This window comes from Lynx canadensis, chromosome C2 (genome assembly GCF_007474595.2).
Source record: "Lynx canadensis isolate LIC74 chromosome C2, mLynCan4.pri.v2, whole genome shotgun sequence".
Classification (NCBI taxonomy): Eukaryota; Metazoa; Chordata; class Mammalia; order Carnivora; family Felidae; genus Lynx; species Lynx canadensis.
Genome location: NC_044311.2, coordinates 110,576,694 through 110,595,788, shown reverse-complemented (window position 1 = coordinate 110,595,788; position 19,095 = coordinate 110,576,694). Strand labels below are relative to the sequence as shown.

General features: G+C 36.0%; 2 protein-coding genes across 4 annotated transcripts in view; one reads left to right on the top strand and one right to left on the bottom strand.

Moving 5' to 3' along the window:
• The window catches only part of TFG (trafficking from ER to golgi regulator), a 32,904-nt gene extending 15,788 nt beyond the window's left edge, over positions 1-17,116 (top strand). Inside the window, exons 5-8 of one of the 3 annotated variants that reach the window (XM_030329273.1) lie at positions 3,268-3,435; positions 7,369-7,497; positions 12,868-12,966; positions 16,300-17,116. In XM_030329273.1, coding sequence (XP_030185133.1) covers positions 3,268-3,435; positions 7,369-7,497; positions 12,868-12,966; positions 16,300-16,682 — 779 coding nt within the window. In that variant the 3' untranslated portion in view covers positions 16,683-17,116. Of the gene's footprint in view, positions 1-3,267; positions 3,436-7,368; positions 7,510-12,867; positions 12,967-16,299 lie in introns of all 3 variants that reach the window. The other 2 variants (XM_030329272.1, XM_030329271.1) reach the window with 2 other exon arrangements.
• A 1,299-nt stretch (positions 17,117-18,415) lies between these two features.
• LOC115523333 (ABI family member 3 binding protein) overlaps positions 18,416-19,095 on the bottom strand; it is a 270,902-nt gene continuing 270,222 nt past the window's right edge. Inside the window, exon 65 of the mRNA XM_030329269.1 lies at positions 18,416-18,573. Within this exon, the coding sequence (XP_030185129.1) occupies positions 18,458-18,573 (116 nt within the window). The 3' untranslated portion in view covers positions 18,416-18,457. The remainder of the gene's footprint in view (positions 18,574-19,095) is intronic.

The window sequence follows — 19,095 nt, the reverse complement described above, 5'->3', positions numbered from 1 at the left end:
AGGTCAGTTTTCAGATCCCTTTGACTCTTTTGAACCCTTTTCATTGTAATAATGCACCCGAGGAATTGCAGTCATTTCATGAGTTTTACGTGGTATATGAAGTAGTTTCAAATAAAAAATAAGATTACTACATTCAAGAGGTGTATTGTAAAGTTTATCTTAAACACAATTTTTAGTAATCATGCAAAGAAAAACTTATTTTTTCCATTTTTCAGATGACATGTACTGTTTATATTAAGATGAAGTAATATTTATTGACAAATTTGGAACTGACATACATTTTGGGGCCAAATATATTTAAAAATGTAGACTGAAATTTATGTATTATGGCTTGAAAGTAGATTTTAAAAAACTGCTTTCCTCAGCTTTTAATATTCTTAGATGTTGAACTTAAAAAGCAAACTTACGTTTTGTTTTGTTTTGTTTTTTACGATTTTTGTGTTTGCATACAAATTACACGCTTAAAACCATCTATATTATGATAGAATAATTTGTTATAGAGTCTGGATGACTGTGTATAAGGGCCTTAATAAAAGATGTTTTTGTGCGAAAGTGGCATTGTATAATCCTTTGCAGCCTTTAGATTCTAAGAGATTGTATTTTTCTGTTCCATTTAGATTTTGGAGTTTTGCTTTCTTTTAATTTAGTAGTTATAGTGTAAATAAAGCTGTCTTTTTGTATAATTTCTCTTCCTCTCTTTCGCTGTATGGAATTGTATTAGTGGTAGATTGTCAATAAATACCTGGTGATTAGTAATTTCTAGTTCTCTCTCTGTATTTCAGAACATATGGGAGATGTGCTGAAATATAGTAAGATCTTCCTGGCCTTTATGTGATGAATCTTACTATATTTCAAGTCAATGCAAATGGTCTTTTCTGAATCCTATCTCTCCAAACATAAGCCCCATTTTTAGGTCAAGAATCTGAAGAAAACTTTTGACGATTTTCTCAGAAGAATTCATAGATGCTGACACAAAAACATTTGCATATAATTTCAGGGGATTTAAGCATCTGTAGAATATTATGAAACTTAGATCAAAATTCAACAAGTATAGCCAGTACTGTGAAGAAATTACCTATAGTAGCCTATGTTCTCCTCTAGGGGATAGAATTATAAGCTTTTAGATTTGGTGAAACAACCTTTCAGTTCTCACGTGTTTCTTGCCACTAAATTTACTACTTCTCTTTATTCTTTATTTTCATATATTCATATGTTTATTAACTTCATACCTATGTTCATGGAAAAGATGTTGAAACTGGTTCTCTGAATCTTAGAAATTATATCACATATTGTTCCTTTGTGTGGCCTCCCATCTTGTCATGGTGTCCTATCTGAGTTGTCTAATGAGTTTAATAATACATCCTGTGCTTTATTTTTTACGGATGGTTGTAGTGGTACCAGTGCCTGTTGAATACCTTGGTATACTTAGAAGATACTTAAACTTGCCATGCTCATGTTTAAAATTTTATCTTATTGTAATTGTTTATTATAATTATTTTATTGTAAAAATTTATTTTTGTAATTTATTGTTTCCTCAATAATAAGATCACTTACCTCTTGACCACTTACTTGCCTTCTAAGCTCTCAGAACATATCCTGACTTAATAGTCTTTTCAAGGAAATAGCATAAATAAGCCAAAAAAACCCCTACATCAGAAACTGAAAGTCTAGTTCACAAACAGTGCTGCCAGTCAGCTGTCAGTAGTCTTTAGAACAGTGTGGCTTACCCTCACCCAGAAACACGTGGCTATCTATGTTCTTCAGTGGTCTACCTCCACAGTGGTTCTTGGACACTTTCTTTCCCCTATGAGGAACGTGATGTGTAGGCTACCCTGGATACTGGATTGACCTGTTGCCTTAGCTGTAGCACCTGGCAAAGCAACTAGTAGGCTAGCGGACATACAGTATTGTGTTTCCTAATGGACTTAGTTTGCAGGAAGTGGAAAGTTGAACAGGTAGTGGACTCTGTAGTAGTGTGAGAGGGGATAATTTATAAGCTTGGTCTGATGTCCTCTTGGGGTGTAGCCTTGGAATTAGAGGAGGAAAATGGGTGAGGAAGGTGGATAACTGTAGACTTATTTTAAAGGAGTCTTAATCACAGAGATGATCTAATAACTGATACTCAGTTACTTGTTTGGTGACAAAAAAAACTGATAATTGAATAAATGGTTAGCAATTTAAAAATAATGTTTATTTTTGAGAGAGAGAGCGAGCGCGAGCAAGTTGGGGAGGGCAGAGAGGGAGACACAGAATCTGAAGCAGGCTCCAGGCTCTGAGCTGTGAGCAGCTCAGGTACCTATTTATAAGATGTGGGTTGTTCTTGAACCCCTTTTCTTTCATGCGGTAGTGGTACCAATGCCTATGGAATACCTTAGTATACTTAGAAGATACTTAAACTTACTATGCTCATGTTTAAAACTTTATTTTTCTATTAAAGTATGGAAAAACAGACAAAAGTAGAAATACTTTAATGAATCTCATGAACCACCTCCAACCTCAACAGTCACCAACTCATCAGTACCATGCCATCTCTCCTCTCATACATTTCCACCTGTTATTTTGAGCAAATGTCAGACATCATTTTGCTATAAAGTATTTTAAGGGAGACATAGCAAATTAAAAGGATGTGTTTAATATATTGGTTGGCTTGAGATTTCCATGCAATTAATAATGAACAAATAGACAAGTAGAAATAAAACATAAAAGTTGATATCATAACTTCAATGAAGCTGCTTTATCCTTTCACAAAATGATGCATTAGTACCCAGTATGTATCCGATAGCAGGAGATACATATATATATGTATGTATATATATACACACATATATATACACACATATATATATATATACACACACACACATATATACACACACACACACACACACATATATATACGTATACGTGTGTATATATATATATATATATACGTGTGTGTATATATACATATGTATATATGGGTCATGGGGCTCCAAAAGGGGCAAAATATTTTTCTCTGTTAAGGAGCTCATAATTTTTTTTCTCATCTAGTAATTCTTAGGGAAAGAGGTAGATAAGATTTTTTAGAAAAAGCTGTTTTTTTTAAATTTTGATCCTTTCTTCTGATTTTAAAAATAAAGGTATAAAAAGGAAAGTAAAATTATCTATGATCCTATATTCAGAGATATTTACTCTTAACATTTCAGACTGTATGTATTCTTCTGTATTTTTTAAGCCTTACTGAATATAGATAAAATTGAAACAAGTTTTTGTTTATTCCTCTCACAGATACTGTGGATGGTAGGGATGAAAAGCCTGCTGCTTCTGATTCTTCTGGAAAACAGTCTACTCAGGTTATGGCAGCGAGTATGTCAGCTTTTGATCCTTTAAAAAACCAAGATGAAATCAATAAAAATGTCATGTCAGCGTTTGGCTTAACAGATGATCAGGTTTCAGGTAAGTTAGTTCCTCCCTCACATCCTTCATTCCCTCTCTTCTTCTCTCTCTTTCTTTCCTTCTGTAATAGAAGGATAACAGATACAGTGATGTGCATAAAGGTTGACTTAAAGGTTCAGTTGAATAAATTTTTACTTTTGTCTACATCTACAGAAAACATCAATTAAGTTCAAGACATAGATGATTTCCAGCACTCAGGAAAGCTTTCTTATGCACTTTCCCAGTCAGTAGAATCCTACCCTTGAAAGAATAATCATTGTTTGGTTTAGATGAATTTTATCAAAAGTGGAATTCAGAAAGTTTATATTTTTTTTTAAAATCTGAACCATTTTATAATCTTATTTCAGTTTTGTTGTAGGATTTAAATTATATTTGATGCCATCTTCTCTCTTTGGATGTTTAATTAGAGAAATTGAAATTTAAATATAGATTTTTGGTTTACTTGCCTTGTGTAGAAAGAGCTCTTATAATGGATGGTTTTAACCTTTTTTAAAAAAGCACCTATACTGCGATTTCTTTATTTTTTTGACTGTCATTTCTTCAATATTTTTTCTGCTGTCTTCCCTCTTCAGATTCCAATTACACATACAGCCTTAGAATTTTCATTTGATTCTTTTTATAGTTTATTTTTTTCTTTTGGGATTCCTTACCTTTGCATTTCATTAAGACTATATTTCCCTTTAACTTATTGATGCATTTTTAATTCTTTAAAAATATTTATAATAGCTGCTTAATGTTTGTCTGCTTCATTCAACATCTGGTCCTATTTGGAGTCCAGTTTCTTTAGCCTGTCTTTTTTCCCTGAGTATGGGTCACATTTTCCTGTTTCTTTGCATATCTGATGATTTTTTTATTGAAAACTGTACATTATGATTAATACATTATAGTGACTTGAGATTTTTTTTTTTGAGATTTTTTTTTTTTTGTTACTGCTACTCTGGCAAGGAGTAAACTTGTATGTATTCAAACTACACATTCTTTTTTCCCATGAAATATAGCAGCTAATATCTCTATTCAGTCCTTTCAACTCTTGGTGCTGCTTTTTTTTTTTCTGAGCCCTCTTATGTCTCCTCCTCGTAACTCCATGGCTAGCTGAGATTTGGGGGCAGAGCTTATCCTGACTTTTTAGGTCTCACTTCTTCAGTGGCTTTTTTACTGCAGGGATATTTTCCCTCAAATTTCCAGGTAGTTGGCCAGCCATCAAGTTCATACTATGGCTTTCTGCTGTTGGGGCTGCAGAGGTCAGGGCCTGTCATTCTCATCCACTGTAATTCACTGGGGGGTAAACTTTTCTGGTTTCTGCTGACATTTGATTGACCTCTAGTGATTTCAGATAGTTGTTTTCTGCTATTTTACAGGTTTTTAGTTTTTAACTCTGAGAGTGTTCACCTGACCATTTTCATTGCCATTATCAGTAACTGGAAATGTAGCATTCAGTCTATTTTTTTTTCTTTGAGACTTTTATGGGATTATTCACTAAAGAGAATTGTGTGAAATTCTGGAGAGACAAATATTTGTATATGATGCATGTTCTTGGCAAAAGAAGACATTGCACAAGAGATATATCTGAAAATCACTTTTTAAAGCAACTGAAATTTGAGTTACTGTTATGGTTTCTTACTATTTACGACTTGAAGAAATGGCAAATGGAGGAGTAAATAGGAAGTCAGGCTTAACATTTTGATTAGAGTATATGCCCCACCCTAGAATAACATGATTAATATGATTCACACTATTTGAAGGCCATTTTTCTGATACCTTTGTGTGTTAAAGTAAGAAAAACTGTGCACATAGAAAATACCAGGGGGGTACGTTGTAGTTATTTGGGTGTGCTATTGTGAAAAGCTTGACTGCAATAGTGAATGTGAACATGGAAAGAGGGATAAAATATTATAGAGATAAGATGGGTAGCATTAACTAATAGGTTACATACAAGAGAGAAAAGAGGAGTCAAAATAATACACTTTTTTTTTAGATAATACAGTGTTTTTTGTAGGAGAGAGTGTATGTGTATGTATTTACATGTATGTAAATACCAATAAAATGAGCAAATTGTCCATTTTACTCTGGTAATCATTAGTTTCTCCTGCATTGCCACTTTGTTATCCTAAACCTAGTTTAGGTTCTCATCAATACCTGGACTACCAGTTGCCAACTATATAGTTGCCTAATACAGAGCTAAGTTCTGGGATATATCAGTGCAGAGGATAGAGGTTTGCCCTCAGGGAAATTAGACAGATTGTAATAGCAAGTCCCTGTGTGGAACTTTCTAAATGGTTATCACTTTCATAAGCTCTTGCCATATAATCATTTTTTTTTTAATTTTTTTTTTTTTAACGTTTATTCATTTTTGAGAGACAGAGACAGAGCATGAGCGTGGGAGGGACAGAGAGAGAGGGAGACACAGAATCTGAAGCAGCCTCCAGGCTCTGAGCTGTCAGCACAGAGCCTGATGTGGGGCTCGAACTCACGAACTGTGAGATCATGACCGGAGCCAAAGTCAGATGCTCAACTGACTGAGCCACCCAGGTGCCCCGCCATATAATCATTTTTACAAATATTTGCTATAAGCTCCTGTTAACTCCTAATCCTTGTAGTAACCTAAGTGAAGTAGAAATTAGTATTTCTTTCATACAGATGAGGAAACTGAGGCACAGAAAGAGATGAGGTGACATGCCCAAAGTTATAAAGCTTACTAAGTGGCAGCACTGGCATTTGAACCTAGGCAGTCTGGCTCCAAAACCTGTGCTTTTAACGACTCTTGTATACTGCTGAACAGAAAAAACTTAAAGGAATAAACATATCTACGGTTGTCTTCACAGTGTCTTTTTTGACTGTCACAGTACTGGAACTCTAGTGAATTCTGTCCATTTACTTCTTTGTTCATTATTTTAGAAGAATTTGAGTGGCTCCAAGAATTTGAGAGGTAGTCTTTGTGAGGCAGACGAAAAGAATCAGAAAGGACTGTGGCCAAAAGAGCTTGTAGTCTAAGAGGAAGATGGGACCTGTTCAGAAATGCAAAGTAGAAGTTGGTAAGGGTCATCATAAAAGTATACTCTGTAGAAGTTTAAAAGTGGATAAAAGTATTTATGAGTGAAGAGGTCTTACTGGAAGTATAGAGTAGTAACCGGGGTTTAAAGACCATTATATGCAGATACATGAAATTGGGACTGGAGGCGACAGTGATAAATGAAATGGAGGCAGAAAAAAATATTAAATATATTATGGGCTCAGGAAAAGGTTAGTTTTAACTGAAGTGGGCACGTGAGAGGAGGAATTGTGAGAAACAATGTTTGGACCCTGGAATACCAAACTAGAGGGTTGAACTTGATTTATGGGCAATGGGGACCCGTTGAAGAATTAGGTGATACTTTTGGTTGATCCACAAAATAAATTAGGTAGCATGAGGTGGAGGATATTGGTATGGCAGAGAGGGCTTCTGATTTTTGCAGGGGGGAAGTTAGGACTTAGGAATATAACACTGCACATCATAGGGAAAGATTTCCAGTCATTGCTATGTCTTTTTTTTTTTAAATTTTTTAATGTTTATTTATTTTTGAGAGAGACAGAGTGTGAGCAGGGGAAGGGCAGGGAGAGAGGGAGACACAGCATCTGAAGCAGGCTCCAAGCTCCTAGCTGTCAGCTTGGAGCCCGATGTGGGGCTCGAACTGACGGACTGCGAAATCATGACCTGAGCCGAAGTTGGATGCATAACTGACTGAGCCACCCAGGTGCCGCTGTTGCTGTGTATTCTTAAGAGAGTGAAGCAGAGGAAAAAATGAAGTATATACATTCAGTGTAAAAGGCTGTATTTGTGGTTGTGCTTACTCTGTAGTACTTTCATTTTTGTTCTCTTTTAACCAAACTTATTGTTCAGCTTGCTGGGGAGAATTCTCGTATTAGAAACTAAACTGACTTTTCATGACCATTTAGGGCCACCCAGTGCTCCTGCAGAAGACCGTTCAGGAACACCTGACAGCATTGCTTCCTCCTCCTCTGCAGCTCACCCACCAGGAGTTCAGCCACAGCAGCCACCATATACAGGAGCTCAGACACAAGCAGGTCAGAGTGAAGGTAAAATAGAAATAAGAGCACATATTTGGGGAGGTAAATGTGTAGAGATGTTTATTGCAGCATTGTTGGTGATGATAAAGATTACATAACCATTCATGCTATAAATACAGTTGTAAAAACTTTTGATTTACTGATAACAGTATGTTTTAGGGTTAAAACCCAAATAGAACAATTTGTCAGATATGCTTCTGATTATTGAAAAGAATACCTTAAAAAGTGCTTGTATGAATATAGATACATGGCAACCAATCAGGAAGGATTCATACCAGTCACCAGTCAGTGGTAATGTCAGAGATGACCCATTGAGGTGACATTTCATACTGCGTAATAATACTTAGGTGCTTCCTTTCCCTTTTTGCATCAGTGTATTATTTTTGTAATTGGAGCTATTTTTAAAATAGAAGTAAAGCATAACTGTAGTTAAGTGCAATTTTTTGAAAGATAAATAGCCCTTAAATTCTGTGCAGTTAGCAATATGTAATATGTCTTTTGTGGAAAAACAGTGTATTTTAAATCAAACTTGTCTTCTCTAAATGATGTGTCCTTGGATGAGCAGTTTAATCTCTCTGGGTTTAATATTCTCTCGTGGTAAATTATGAAAACTGGACAAAATTAGTGGTATTAAAAGACCGTCTCTAGTCCCAAATGAAATAGAACTTGAAAGCTCAGTATTTAAACAGATAAAGGGGTCATTACCATGGTTGAAGGGGACTGAGGGGCCACAAGCTCAGGACAGCAGGCACTGAAGTTTAAAAACTGCACATTCCACTTGAAAACAAACACCAGGTGGTGCTCTATTTGTGTATAAAAGGGTCAAGTGGTGGTATGTATTTTCAGCAACAGAAGCAAGTGACTGAGTTTATTAATCATATAAAAAAAAAAAAAGTCTATCGCCTAAAATGAACTGACCACTTAGGTAATAGAGTCCTAACCATCCTGTGGCTACATTTTTAGAGTTGTCCTGTTGGATGAATGCTAGTCATAGGGTCTAGCAGGTTGCATTTTGCTGATGAGTGAATAGTTTGGGAAGAATTTCTTACTGCTTCAGCTTTTTCTCAACCATCCCTAGTTATAGTCTTTGTACAAAGGTGCAGCTGCCCCAAACTGGAACAAACTAGAAGCAGATGTGGACTGCAACAGAGAAAGCAGAGTTTGGGTATGAAGGGAGTTTAATGGCTCCTTATGTTACTTAAATTCCATAAAAAGGGCCTTGGGATTGAAAATATTTTTCCTAAGGATTTTACTCCTCTAATATGTTCTTCAGGTCAGCTTTCATCTCTGTTTTTAAAAAATTGCATCTTAAGCAGTGTATACTGTTGTAGAATGGCAGTTGGAGGGATAATTGTACCAAATAATGTTTGCTGTTCACTTATAAAGGAATGAGATTTAAGGCTCTGTTAATGTCTCAAATTATTTTGTTGGGTTTATTTTAATTGAAAAATTATTTTCAAGCAGGTAAAAATTTAAAAATACAATTCACAAATTTTCTCTCCCACCTCTGACCCATAGCAACCAAGTTCCTTTTTCCAGAGGCATCAGGTTAACAGTGTTCAATATGCAATGAATTCATTTAGCATGGCATTAACTGTGTACCTTGCTAAAACTTCTTTATTTTCTATTTTATTAGTTTACGTTAAAACATACACTATAAAAATTGTACAGTTATTAACACGTGACATCAATCAATAGCGTTCTGGAGGTGAGTTTCTAGATCAGTGCTGTCCAAGAAAAAGAACAGTGGAGACCACATGTAATTTTTTTATTTGTCACACTTAAAAAGGTTTTTAAAAAGGTAAAATTAATGTTAGTTATACATTTTACATAACCTAGTATCTGATGTATCAACATGTAATTATTAAGAAGTTACTAATGTTTTATTTTTTTGTACTGTGTATTGGAAATCTGGGGTGTGGCACCAGTTCAAAACACTTCCAAAACATACAGTATATCGTAGTTAAGACTAGCGGCATTTCAGGTGCTTAGTAGCCATGTGGCAATTGTATTGGATAGCACAGCCCTGGCTTAATATATCAGTTATTTATAGGATGAAGTATGGTCCATTTTAATGAGTACTTTTTGACCTGTGATGTATATTGAGTCCCTGACATCACCAGTTATATCAGCCGCTGGTTATAATTTGAAGAGAAAATCAATAAAAATCCATTACTAATAATAGGTTAACATAGGAATTTCTTATAAGACAATATGAAATAATCTAAACTAAATCTGAGTTGTTATTTAAAGTCCATAAAAGGGACCTTGGAATTATAACTTTCCCCCCAAGGATTTTGGTCTTTTTTTTTTTTTTTTTTTTTAATGTTTATTTACTCTTGAGACAAAGACAGGGCGTGAACAGGGGAGGGGCAGAGAGAGAGGGAGAGACAGAATCTGAAGCAGGCTCCAGGCTCTGAGCTGTCAGCACAGAGCCCGACGTGTGGTTCGAACCCGCGAACTGTGAGATCATGACCTGAGCTGAAGTCGGACGCTTAACTGACTGAGCCACCCAGCCACCCTGGATTTTGGTCTTAATATGTTTGATTAAAAACATATTGTTGAGCATCATGAAAAGAAACAAAATGGAGAGTATTATCCTTTTTCAGACAAAGTAGGCACCTCTGTTATTGGAAAACTATGTGCAGTTGAGTAGTTGGCCAAAAACTTTGAAGTGGTGAGGACACAGAGAAGAGCATTAAAAAATCATCAGGGAGACCAGGAGGTTTTGCTGTTTGACAAACTAACCAAAAAGGTGAAAAGGCTAGAATTAAAATATGCAAAATCTTCTGATAATAGAATGATAACTTGAATAGAAACATACACAAAAGTAGAACTAGAATAATCAACTCTACATGAGTCCATTATGCAGCTTCAACACTTACCAATGTTTTGGCATTCTATTTTCGTGTATCCTCCTTGGTCCCCCTCTTTTTTTTTTTTTTTTTAATTTGCTGGAGTACTTTATTTTTTAAAGTTTATTTATTTTGAGAGAGAGAGCAGAGGGAAGCAGGGAGAGCGGGGGAGGGAGAGAATTCCAAACTGGCTCTGTATTGTCAGCGCCAAGCCTAATGCAGGGCTCGAACCCACGAACCGTACCATGAGATAACAACCTGAGCTGAAACCAAGAGTTGTAGGCTTAACCGACTGCACCGCGTAGGCACCCCTCCCTGAAGTATTTTAAATCAAACACTTCATGTTATTTCACTCAGCTATTTCAGTATGCATGTCTATACTGGTAGTTTTTCTTTTACCATAACTTCTATGCTATTACACCTAACAAAACTGATTCTTAATGTTACATACTAGTCTATATTTGAATTTCTTTTGTCTCATAATTATCTTATTACAGTGGTGGCTAGATTCACATTTTTTATTTGATTACATGCCTTCTTTTTCTTTTCAATAGCTGTCACCCCTGCATGTTTCCAAAGTTAAAAACTATGTATTTTCATTATCTATTGCTGTGTAACAATTTATCCCAAAGCATAGATACTTAAAGCTACAAACATTTATTATCTCATAGTGTTCCAAAGAGTCAGGGATCTGGGAGCAAGCGGCTTAGCTAGGTGGTTTTGTGTCACAGTCTCTCATGAGGTTGCAGTCATCAGAAGCTTAATCTGAGCTAGAGTATCTACTTCTAAGATGACTCTTTCACACAGTTGTTGTCTGGAGGCTTTAGTTCCTCACATAAACCTCTCACAGCCTGCTGGGTGACCTCACGCCTTGGCAGCTTCCACCAGAGAGTTAGTGAAGGACCGAAAGAGAAAGGTAGAAGGTGGCTGTCTTTTATGACCTGTCCTCAGAAGTGTCATTGTGATTTCTGCAATATTCTATTGGTATATAGGTCAGCCTTATTGAGTGTGGGAGGGGACTACACAAGAGAGTGAATACTCCTGTGTTTATTGCTTATTGCTCTTTTGTATCGTGAGGTTAATCTTTCTTGTTTATAAAGATGTAAAGGACAGCAGGAGTCTTGTGCATATGCTAAAGCCGTGCAGGGGGTTATCACGGAGGCTGGCTGCCACTTTGTGCAACACAGTGCAGTACGAGAAGTTTCACAATTACTCTGCGCTTCATCCTGTTCTCTTGCTGTTCTGAAATTTAGTTATGAAATACAATCTAGGATTAATGTGGTGCCTTCCAAGGTAGTTCACTCTTGTGCTACATTTTGTGCTGTCTGTAAGTCTTAAACCATAAAGAAAGCATTTAGGAAACTTTTTGTCAACTTTTTGTTACTGTATTTGGGAAGAGGATTAATAGTTTAAAAATAGCTAAGCAGATTTTATTTCTATCATAAAAAGCAAACAACTGCTTGCTAGAAAATAAACTGGCTCTAATAAGTACAGGCATATCTCAGTTAGTACTGTGGTACATAGGGCTGAGCAGGGAGCCCAATGGAGTGGGCTCTATTCCTTGAGTTCAGCCTGTGGGTGTTAGCTGCCTAGTGCACCTCAGTTTGGTGGCACTAAGATAATGTGACTTTTTTTTTTTTTGAATGAGCAAACATATAATTAAAGACTTAAATATTAGATAGTAAATGCAAGTTTTATTGCTACTCTAGGCATTAGATCTAGCTAAATCCACTGTTAGAACAACAGTAAAGTAGTAGAGATGAGAAAGATGTGCACCAATAAATCCTTGCTTGTTTGGAAATTACAGGTAGTAACAGTACCCAAAAGATTTTTCCATAGGAACTGTGCTCTCCTGATTGCAAATAGCACTCTCATTTCCCAGTTTACATCCCCATTGTCAAGCCATTTTCAAAAATGTGCAGTGAGGAACCATGTAGGCTTTACCAGATTCTGAAACATGATGGACTAGGATATTCGGATGATGGAAAAGCAAATTGTTGCCAAATGCCATAGGAATCTCTGGGGTCTGTAATGAAAGATGTCGCATAGTTCCTTGTTACCAGAGAGTCCATTCATGTGGTAACAAAGGTTCAAACCTTTAGATGACAAATACACTGTTTTGGGAGAGATTTAGGAGCTGTCAGTTGTATTTGTTCCTTTTCTCAGATTTTTATTTTTTGTTTTTTGACTTGGTTGATTTTTACTAAACATCAGTAGTACGTATCTGTTGGTACTTGGGTTTGAAAGCATTTGTTTTTCTGGAATTTATGAAGTAACCACACTAGTGTTATTTGCTGCCCATTAGAGTTCTCTGCAGTTAATCCACAGCGGATCAGCTCTGTTTGTTCGGTTCATTCTTCTCTGTGCGTAGCATTTAAAGGGGAAACACGTTCTTGTGTCTTGTTACTAAGTGTATTTATGTGTTTGGATGGGGAGAGAATTAAATGAGCCTTAAAAATATTTCTCTTTATCAAATTAAACCTTCCTCTTTTCCTTGTCTTGTCATTTTTAGGTCAGCTGTACCAGCAGTACCCGCAACAGGCCGGCTACGGTGCTCAGCAGCCACAGGCGCCGCCTCAGCCGCCACAGCAGTACGGTATTCAGTATTCAGGTGAGCACGTGTCCCCAGGGAGCGACTCGTTGGTGTTGAGCTGTTTCTATACCCATCGAACTTTAGTCCTTTCCTCTTAATTCCTTGATTTGTAATACTTACATTGTCGGAGTAGGTTTTAAGTATTTGTTGGAGGAAATAGCATTTATTTGTAAATATTTTGCATAAATACTGTAAATCAACATTTAACAGTCATAGTAGATGATTTTGTAATAACTTGTAGCGTGAAAGCATTTTTTAGCAAAAGCTATCTTGTATGATACAGTCTTATGATTAACTCTTAGTGACTTAGAACTGCAAGAATGCAAGATTTTTTTTCCTCATATGTAACACATAATTCCAGGGTACTGTAAAAATAATAGTAGTTTCCTCAAAAATGAAAAGGCAGTCTTATTAAATAAGAACTAAATTAAGCTACTCAGGTTTTTAAATCTCCAAAAAAGTATGTAGGCATACCAAAAAACAGGCCAAAAAAATAGACTTGTGTCACATGTAATCCAGGCAGCAAAGAATGTTGAATATAGATGTTGTAGACAGGCATCCTAGGTATTTTCTTTTACCTTCTGTCCACTAAAGATTATCCATATTTAAATATCAAATTTCTTTAGTGTAGCTTTGACTGTGATAGTTATAGATCAGGTAATTTTACTTTTGTTAAAACAGAGTTTCTGTTCCACTCATGTTTCACAGCCAAAGATTTAAGTATCAAAATTTCAACTGTAATTAAAAATAACTTATATAAGGTGAATATTACCTAAATTTTATCTTATAGAGTTTTATAGTATCATTTAGAGTAGGAGTTAGCAAATTGTAGCCCACAGGCCAAATATGGCCTGTCACTTGTTTTTGTGTATTAAGTTTTATTGGAAAACATCAACACCCATTCATTTCATGCTGTTGCTCCTTGGCACTGTAATGGCAGAGCTGAGTAGTTGTAACAGAGATTGTGTGGCCCACAGAACCTAGAATGTTTACTCTCAGGCTGTTCACAGGAAAACAAACAAACAAAAAACTGTGTCATGCCTCTTGAACTAGAATTTTATGGCCTATCTTAGTTGGAGTTTGGTATATTTTAATGCAGATAGCTATTTTTATTTGGATTATGTTTGCTGTAGAGTGATTTAACCTGTAGCTGTTAGTTTTTAATTATGTAAAGTAGGTGAGATGAATTTAAGCTTGGATTATTATATTAGGGGAAGTTATTTCAGGTTTCCTTTAAAGTTGTAGTGTTACAAATTACGTAACTTGTAGAAATAATAGAGCTGAAAAGACCTAGTCCTCATTCTAGTCCAGGGGATTTCAGCCCCCTCTGTGCTGGTGCCTGGACTCTACTCCCAGATATTTTGCTTCAGGTTAGGAGTGAGACTTAGGCTTTGATATTTTAAAAAAGCAAAGCACGTCATTCTAAAGTGCAGCCAGGTTTTTTATTTTTTGTCCTTGTCTCACCCACTCATTGTATAAACAAGACAACTGGTTCAGAGAGGTTGTGACATGCAAGCATTCAGTGGGGAAGCTATATCAGAACCAGTGTACCGGACTTTGCTGTTCATTACTTATATCATGCTGCATTCTCCAACCTAGTCCAGTGGTGGCAGACTTACCTGCCATAAAAGTCTAGATAGTAAATATTTTAGACTTTGTGGATCATATGATCCCTTGCCCTGTACTAATTAACTTTAAAAAGTCCCATAATTTCCATTCCTTGAGATTTTTGTTCTTCACCAAACTTGTTTTTCAAGGGTGAGGGTGGGGGTGGGAGGGAAACTGTACACAAAAAGAAGCATTGCCACATTATGATCAAAGACTAGAAGGTTGCTAATGAAATGGCATCTTAGGCCCATCGTTATTCCTGCTATTGAGAAATAATTAAGGATCTGGTTGTTTCCAGACTCAGTTAAAAAGCCAGTCTAGATTTCAATTGCCAGGATGAAAAGGCAGCATTTTTTTGCTCATAGTTTTAACTTATATAGACATTTTCAGTAAAATAGCTGATCCTTCTGTCTCTCCAAGAATTTACAGTAAAAAATTAAGCAAGTTTTAATGTAGAAGTTAGGAGAAGTTGTATAACATTGAAGATTTTATCATGAGTTGACTGCAGTATTTGGTACCATAAGTAAAATGACTTGATTTACTTATTAAAAGTTAAGCTTGTTCTTAATGATTTTAGTAGGGCCTTCTTCACATGAGTAAAATTTAGTTTTCCAATTATCATCTTTGTATTTCTGATCCCACTAGTCCTATTAACTTGAATTTGGGAGATGTGGAAATAGTCAACTAAGTACTCTGCTTGGAGACTGTAAGTGGTGGTGGTAACATTGGACCATTTTTGATACTTTTGGTTTGGCAGTTTCCCTTTGACCTTTCCAGTTTTATTCATGGACTATGTCAAAAAGGTTTCTTTCATGAGTAAATTTTGAACCCAGGTTCAAGGTGAGTTCAGAATATACTCAAATTCATTCAATCCTTTTTTTTTTTTTTAATGCAGGGTTGTACATATTTTAATAATTTTCTTATGTATCTGGTATTTAATGCTGACAGGATTCCAGTCATTGGAGAGGTTTCATTGCAAGTAGCTGCAGGTGTGTTTCATGGTAGAGATAAAAGTTTTTAGTGAAGCAGACTTGTTCTTTTAAAAAAAATTTACATCCTAGTAAATAATGAATATAGATGTTGATATTGTGGGGCGATATGGTATGCTTTTTGTGTGTTATGCTGTTACTGTTCAGTCAAAGTGTAAAGGCAAAACATCAGATACCAAATCTAAAAGAAATGAAGGATTTGTAGGATTGTGAAAATGGTTACTTAATGTTTATTCTTAAATGGCTTAGTTTTTATAGAGTGAATAAACCTTAAAGCATCTCATTACCACAGTAAGATGTATTTGTAGCACCACTGCTTCATTTAAAAATATTGTCTGCAATGTGTTTTTACTTGCTACAGTTGTTAAATAGGCCTCCCCTCCATGCCAGGTTAATGACTAACTTTATATTCCTGCATTTATCATTTGAGCATCTGTTCTTATTAGGATTATGCTAGAACAGGTATTTGCTCTCAGGGATTAAGTCGTGCAGAAACATAATGAAGACATATGCATATATTGGTTTCCATTTAAGATTAGAGCGTTGTAAGAAATTGTTTAGGCAATACCTTTTTGCTACTACTTGGTTTTGAAGTAATGCTATATGATGGAATCTACGCTACTTGTTACATAAATACTTAGGAATAAGTTTAAATTTCTCCTCTTTTTTGGTCCATTACAGTAAGACTAATTCTCTGGAAAATTTTCACCAAAAGAAAAATAAGGTATATGTGTACTTTATTTTGCCTTTTCAGCAGGTTATAGTCAGCAGACTGGACCCCAGCAGCCTCAGCAGTTCCAGGGATATGGCCAGCAACCAACTTCCCAGGCACCGGCTCCTGCCTTTGCGGGTCAGCCTCAACAGCTGCCTGCTCAACCACCGCAGCAGTACCAGGCGAGCAGTTACCCTTCACAAACTTACACTACCCAAACTTCTCAGCCTACCAGTTACACTGTGGCCCCTGCCTCACAGCCTGGAATGGCTCCAAGCCAACCCGGGGCCTATCAGCCGAGACCAGGTTTTACTCCACCTCCTGGAAGTACTATGGCTCCACCTCCTAGTGGGCCTAACCCTTATGCACGTACCCGCCCTCCCTTTGGTCAGGGCTATACCCAACCTGGACCTGGTTATCGATAAAGAGGCTCAGCTACACTGATTAATGTAGCTGCTAGCTTATTTGCCTCCCAAAAGACTCCAGTACTACTATTTTAATTTGTATTGAAGTCCAGAAATTTAAAAAGCAGAGCATTTTTTGATATCATTGTTGCTGTTAATTGAAAGTATAATTTGCTAGAACACAAAAAGACCAAAATGAAAGTTTTTTTCTTCCCTTGCTTAAAAGTGTAGCAGCTGCCTAGTTATTTTGGAACACTACTCTGACGTGTGTAAAGTGATTGACTTTCTAGCTTGCCTTGTCCGGAGGATATTAAAACGCTAGGTTGAAGTTTAGCCATCTTACTTGGCTTTTTATTATTAACATGATGTACTAAAGTAGATCCCTTTGAGAAGACAACTAGGTATTATGTATAAAATGTAACATTGATAGGTTAATAAAGACAATTGAATCCATTGGTGGTCTTGTATATGTCAATGACTAAACTACATGAGCGAAATCCTTTTTGATGTTTGGTCTGTTAAGTGTAGACATTTTAGCTCACAGTTTTCTATATCAGGAAACACGGTGCCATTTGTTTTTTGTCCTGACTTTAAAAGAAATGCATTTAATAATCATTGGCTTAAAACCATGACACTTAGATACAGGGGGAGTTGGGTAGATCCTGAATAACTAACTTTGTGATTTTCCTTAGATGAATCATTCGGAAATGAGGAACTCAGTCTTAAAAAAACTACATCTCTTTATTGCAGTTTATACTTGCTTAAAAAATACAAAACATAGCACTGATAAAATTGAAGCATGATGGAGAGCAGAGGAAAGGTCCTTTCAGAATAAGGGCAATGAGGCAGCATTCTCCTATCCTCCAAATGAAGGACTTTTTTAAAACAGATTTTCATTACAGGTTGAGTTAGACAAAATTATGAAAACATCATCTGATACATTCGTGCATAGAGGTCTAATGTATAAAAGTAGAGTACATATCCTGTAAAATGGTAGGGAAGACTTCACATTCAGACTCTACATACAGCTTCATTAGAATTATATTAAAAATAATATAAAGGCAGTTGCTTAACGGGACAGTTTGACAAAGTACATTCAGACATTGTAACACATTTATGGGAAGAAAGAAAATGTGTGTTTTGAAATTGAATGTCAGATATTCAGTTTGCAGCTGAAGTCAAATTTCCTGCTTCAAACAATATTTTCAGTAATTTGCAAAGATTTAAGGAAATGTTTATCAGCATGAATGGTTAACTACTGAAATGCTTCAGAAAAGCTGTTTAGCTATTGCTAAAAGTTTGAACTTTAAATAAACATGAATATTAGGACCCTCCCCCTCCCCTGATACAAATGCTGAAGATAATTTGATCTAATAAGTTAAACCAAGTTGAGATTTATGGAATTAACTCACCAGTAAGAAGAATACACTTTAATAAAAGTAAATATTTTTTCAAAAGTATATTAGTTTTTGATGTTAAATTTGTTATAAAAGTATCTCAAAACATCATTACAACAGTGTGATAAATAATATACAAATGATCTCTTAAAATACCATGAATAGGGAGCCAGCTTCCCTAAAAATGTTATTGTTAATGTCAATATCTTGTTTTCTTAAAATGATTTTGTAAAACCTGATAAATATTCTCAGCAATCTAATAAACATCTACTATTGCTATTAAACTTTAATACATAGTAAACATAACAGCTTTAAATGAATGTGACAAATACTATAGCGTTTCCAATTGTTTTTTTGCCGTGATAGAACAGAAGGCACTTTTGAACATGATTGCAGCATCTACCATTTTCCAGGAATTGTGGTCCCACATTCATACCACTGGACATAATTGATTTGGGTGTGACCACCTATTTCTCCAAATTGGACAGGTTCCTGGCGAACTGCTCTGAAATAACCTAAGAAGGAAAATGATTTTATTTTAATAGCTGCTCTGTTTTGGCCGTTACCACTCACACAGACTGAAGGGTGTCACTGAATGGCTGAATGCTACTCTAGGTGAAGCATGTCACTGAATGGCTGAATGCTACTCTAGGTGAAGCAAAGTATTTTAGAAAATAGGTGGTAATAGAGACCCTGGTGTCTTTACTAAGATAGTAATGGCTGGCTAAACAGGAGGGGCACCTGAAACTCTTCTGATACCTGCCTGCGTGTTGGGATGAGCTGGTTGGTAGTGCCTGAGAGACCAAGCTGAAAGCGGGTAGGAGTCAGAGGGGTTTTTTGTTCTGAGTGTCTTGGCCACGTTCAGTATACTCTCTGCATCTTTTGTGAAAGTGTTCTTTCTGCACATTACAGACTAGTGGTCTGTGAAGAAGTGACCAGTAAAGGTGGTGTTTACCAGTGTTAGGAAACAAAGGGTCATTCTAAGAATGCTAAATTTCTAAAAATTAAATGTAGGTGAAATCTTCCTTTAAGGATGC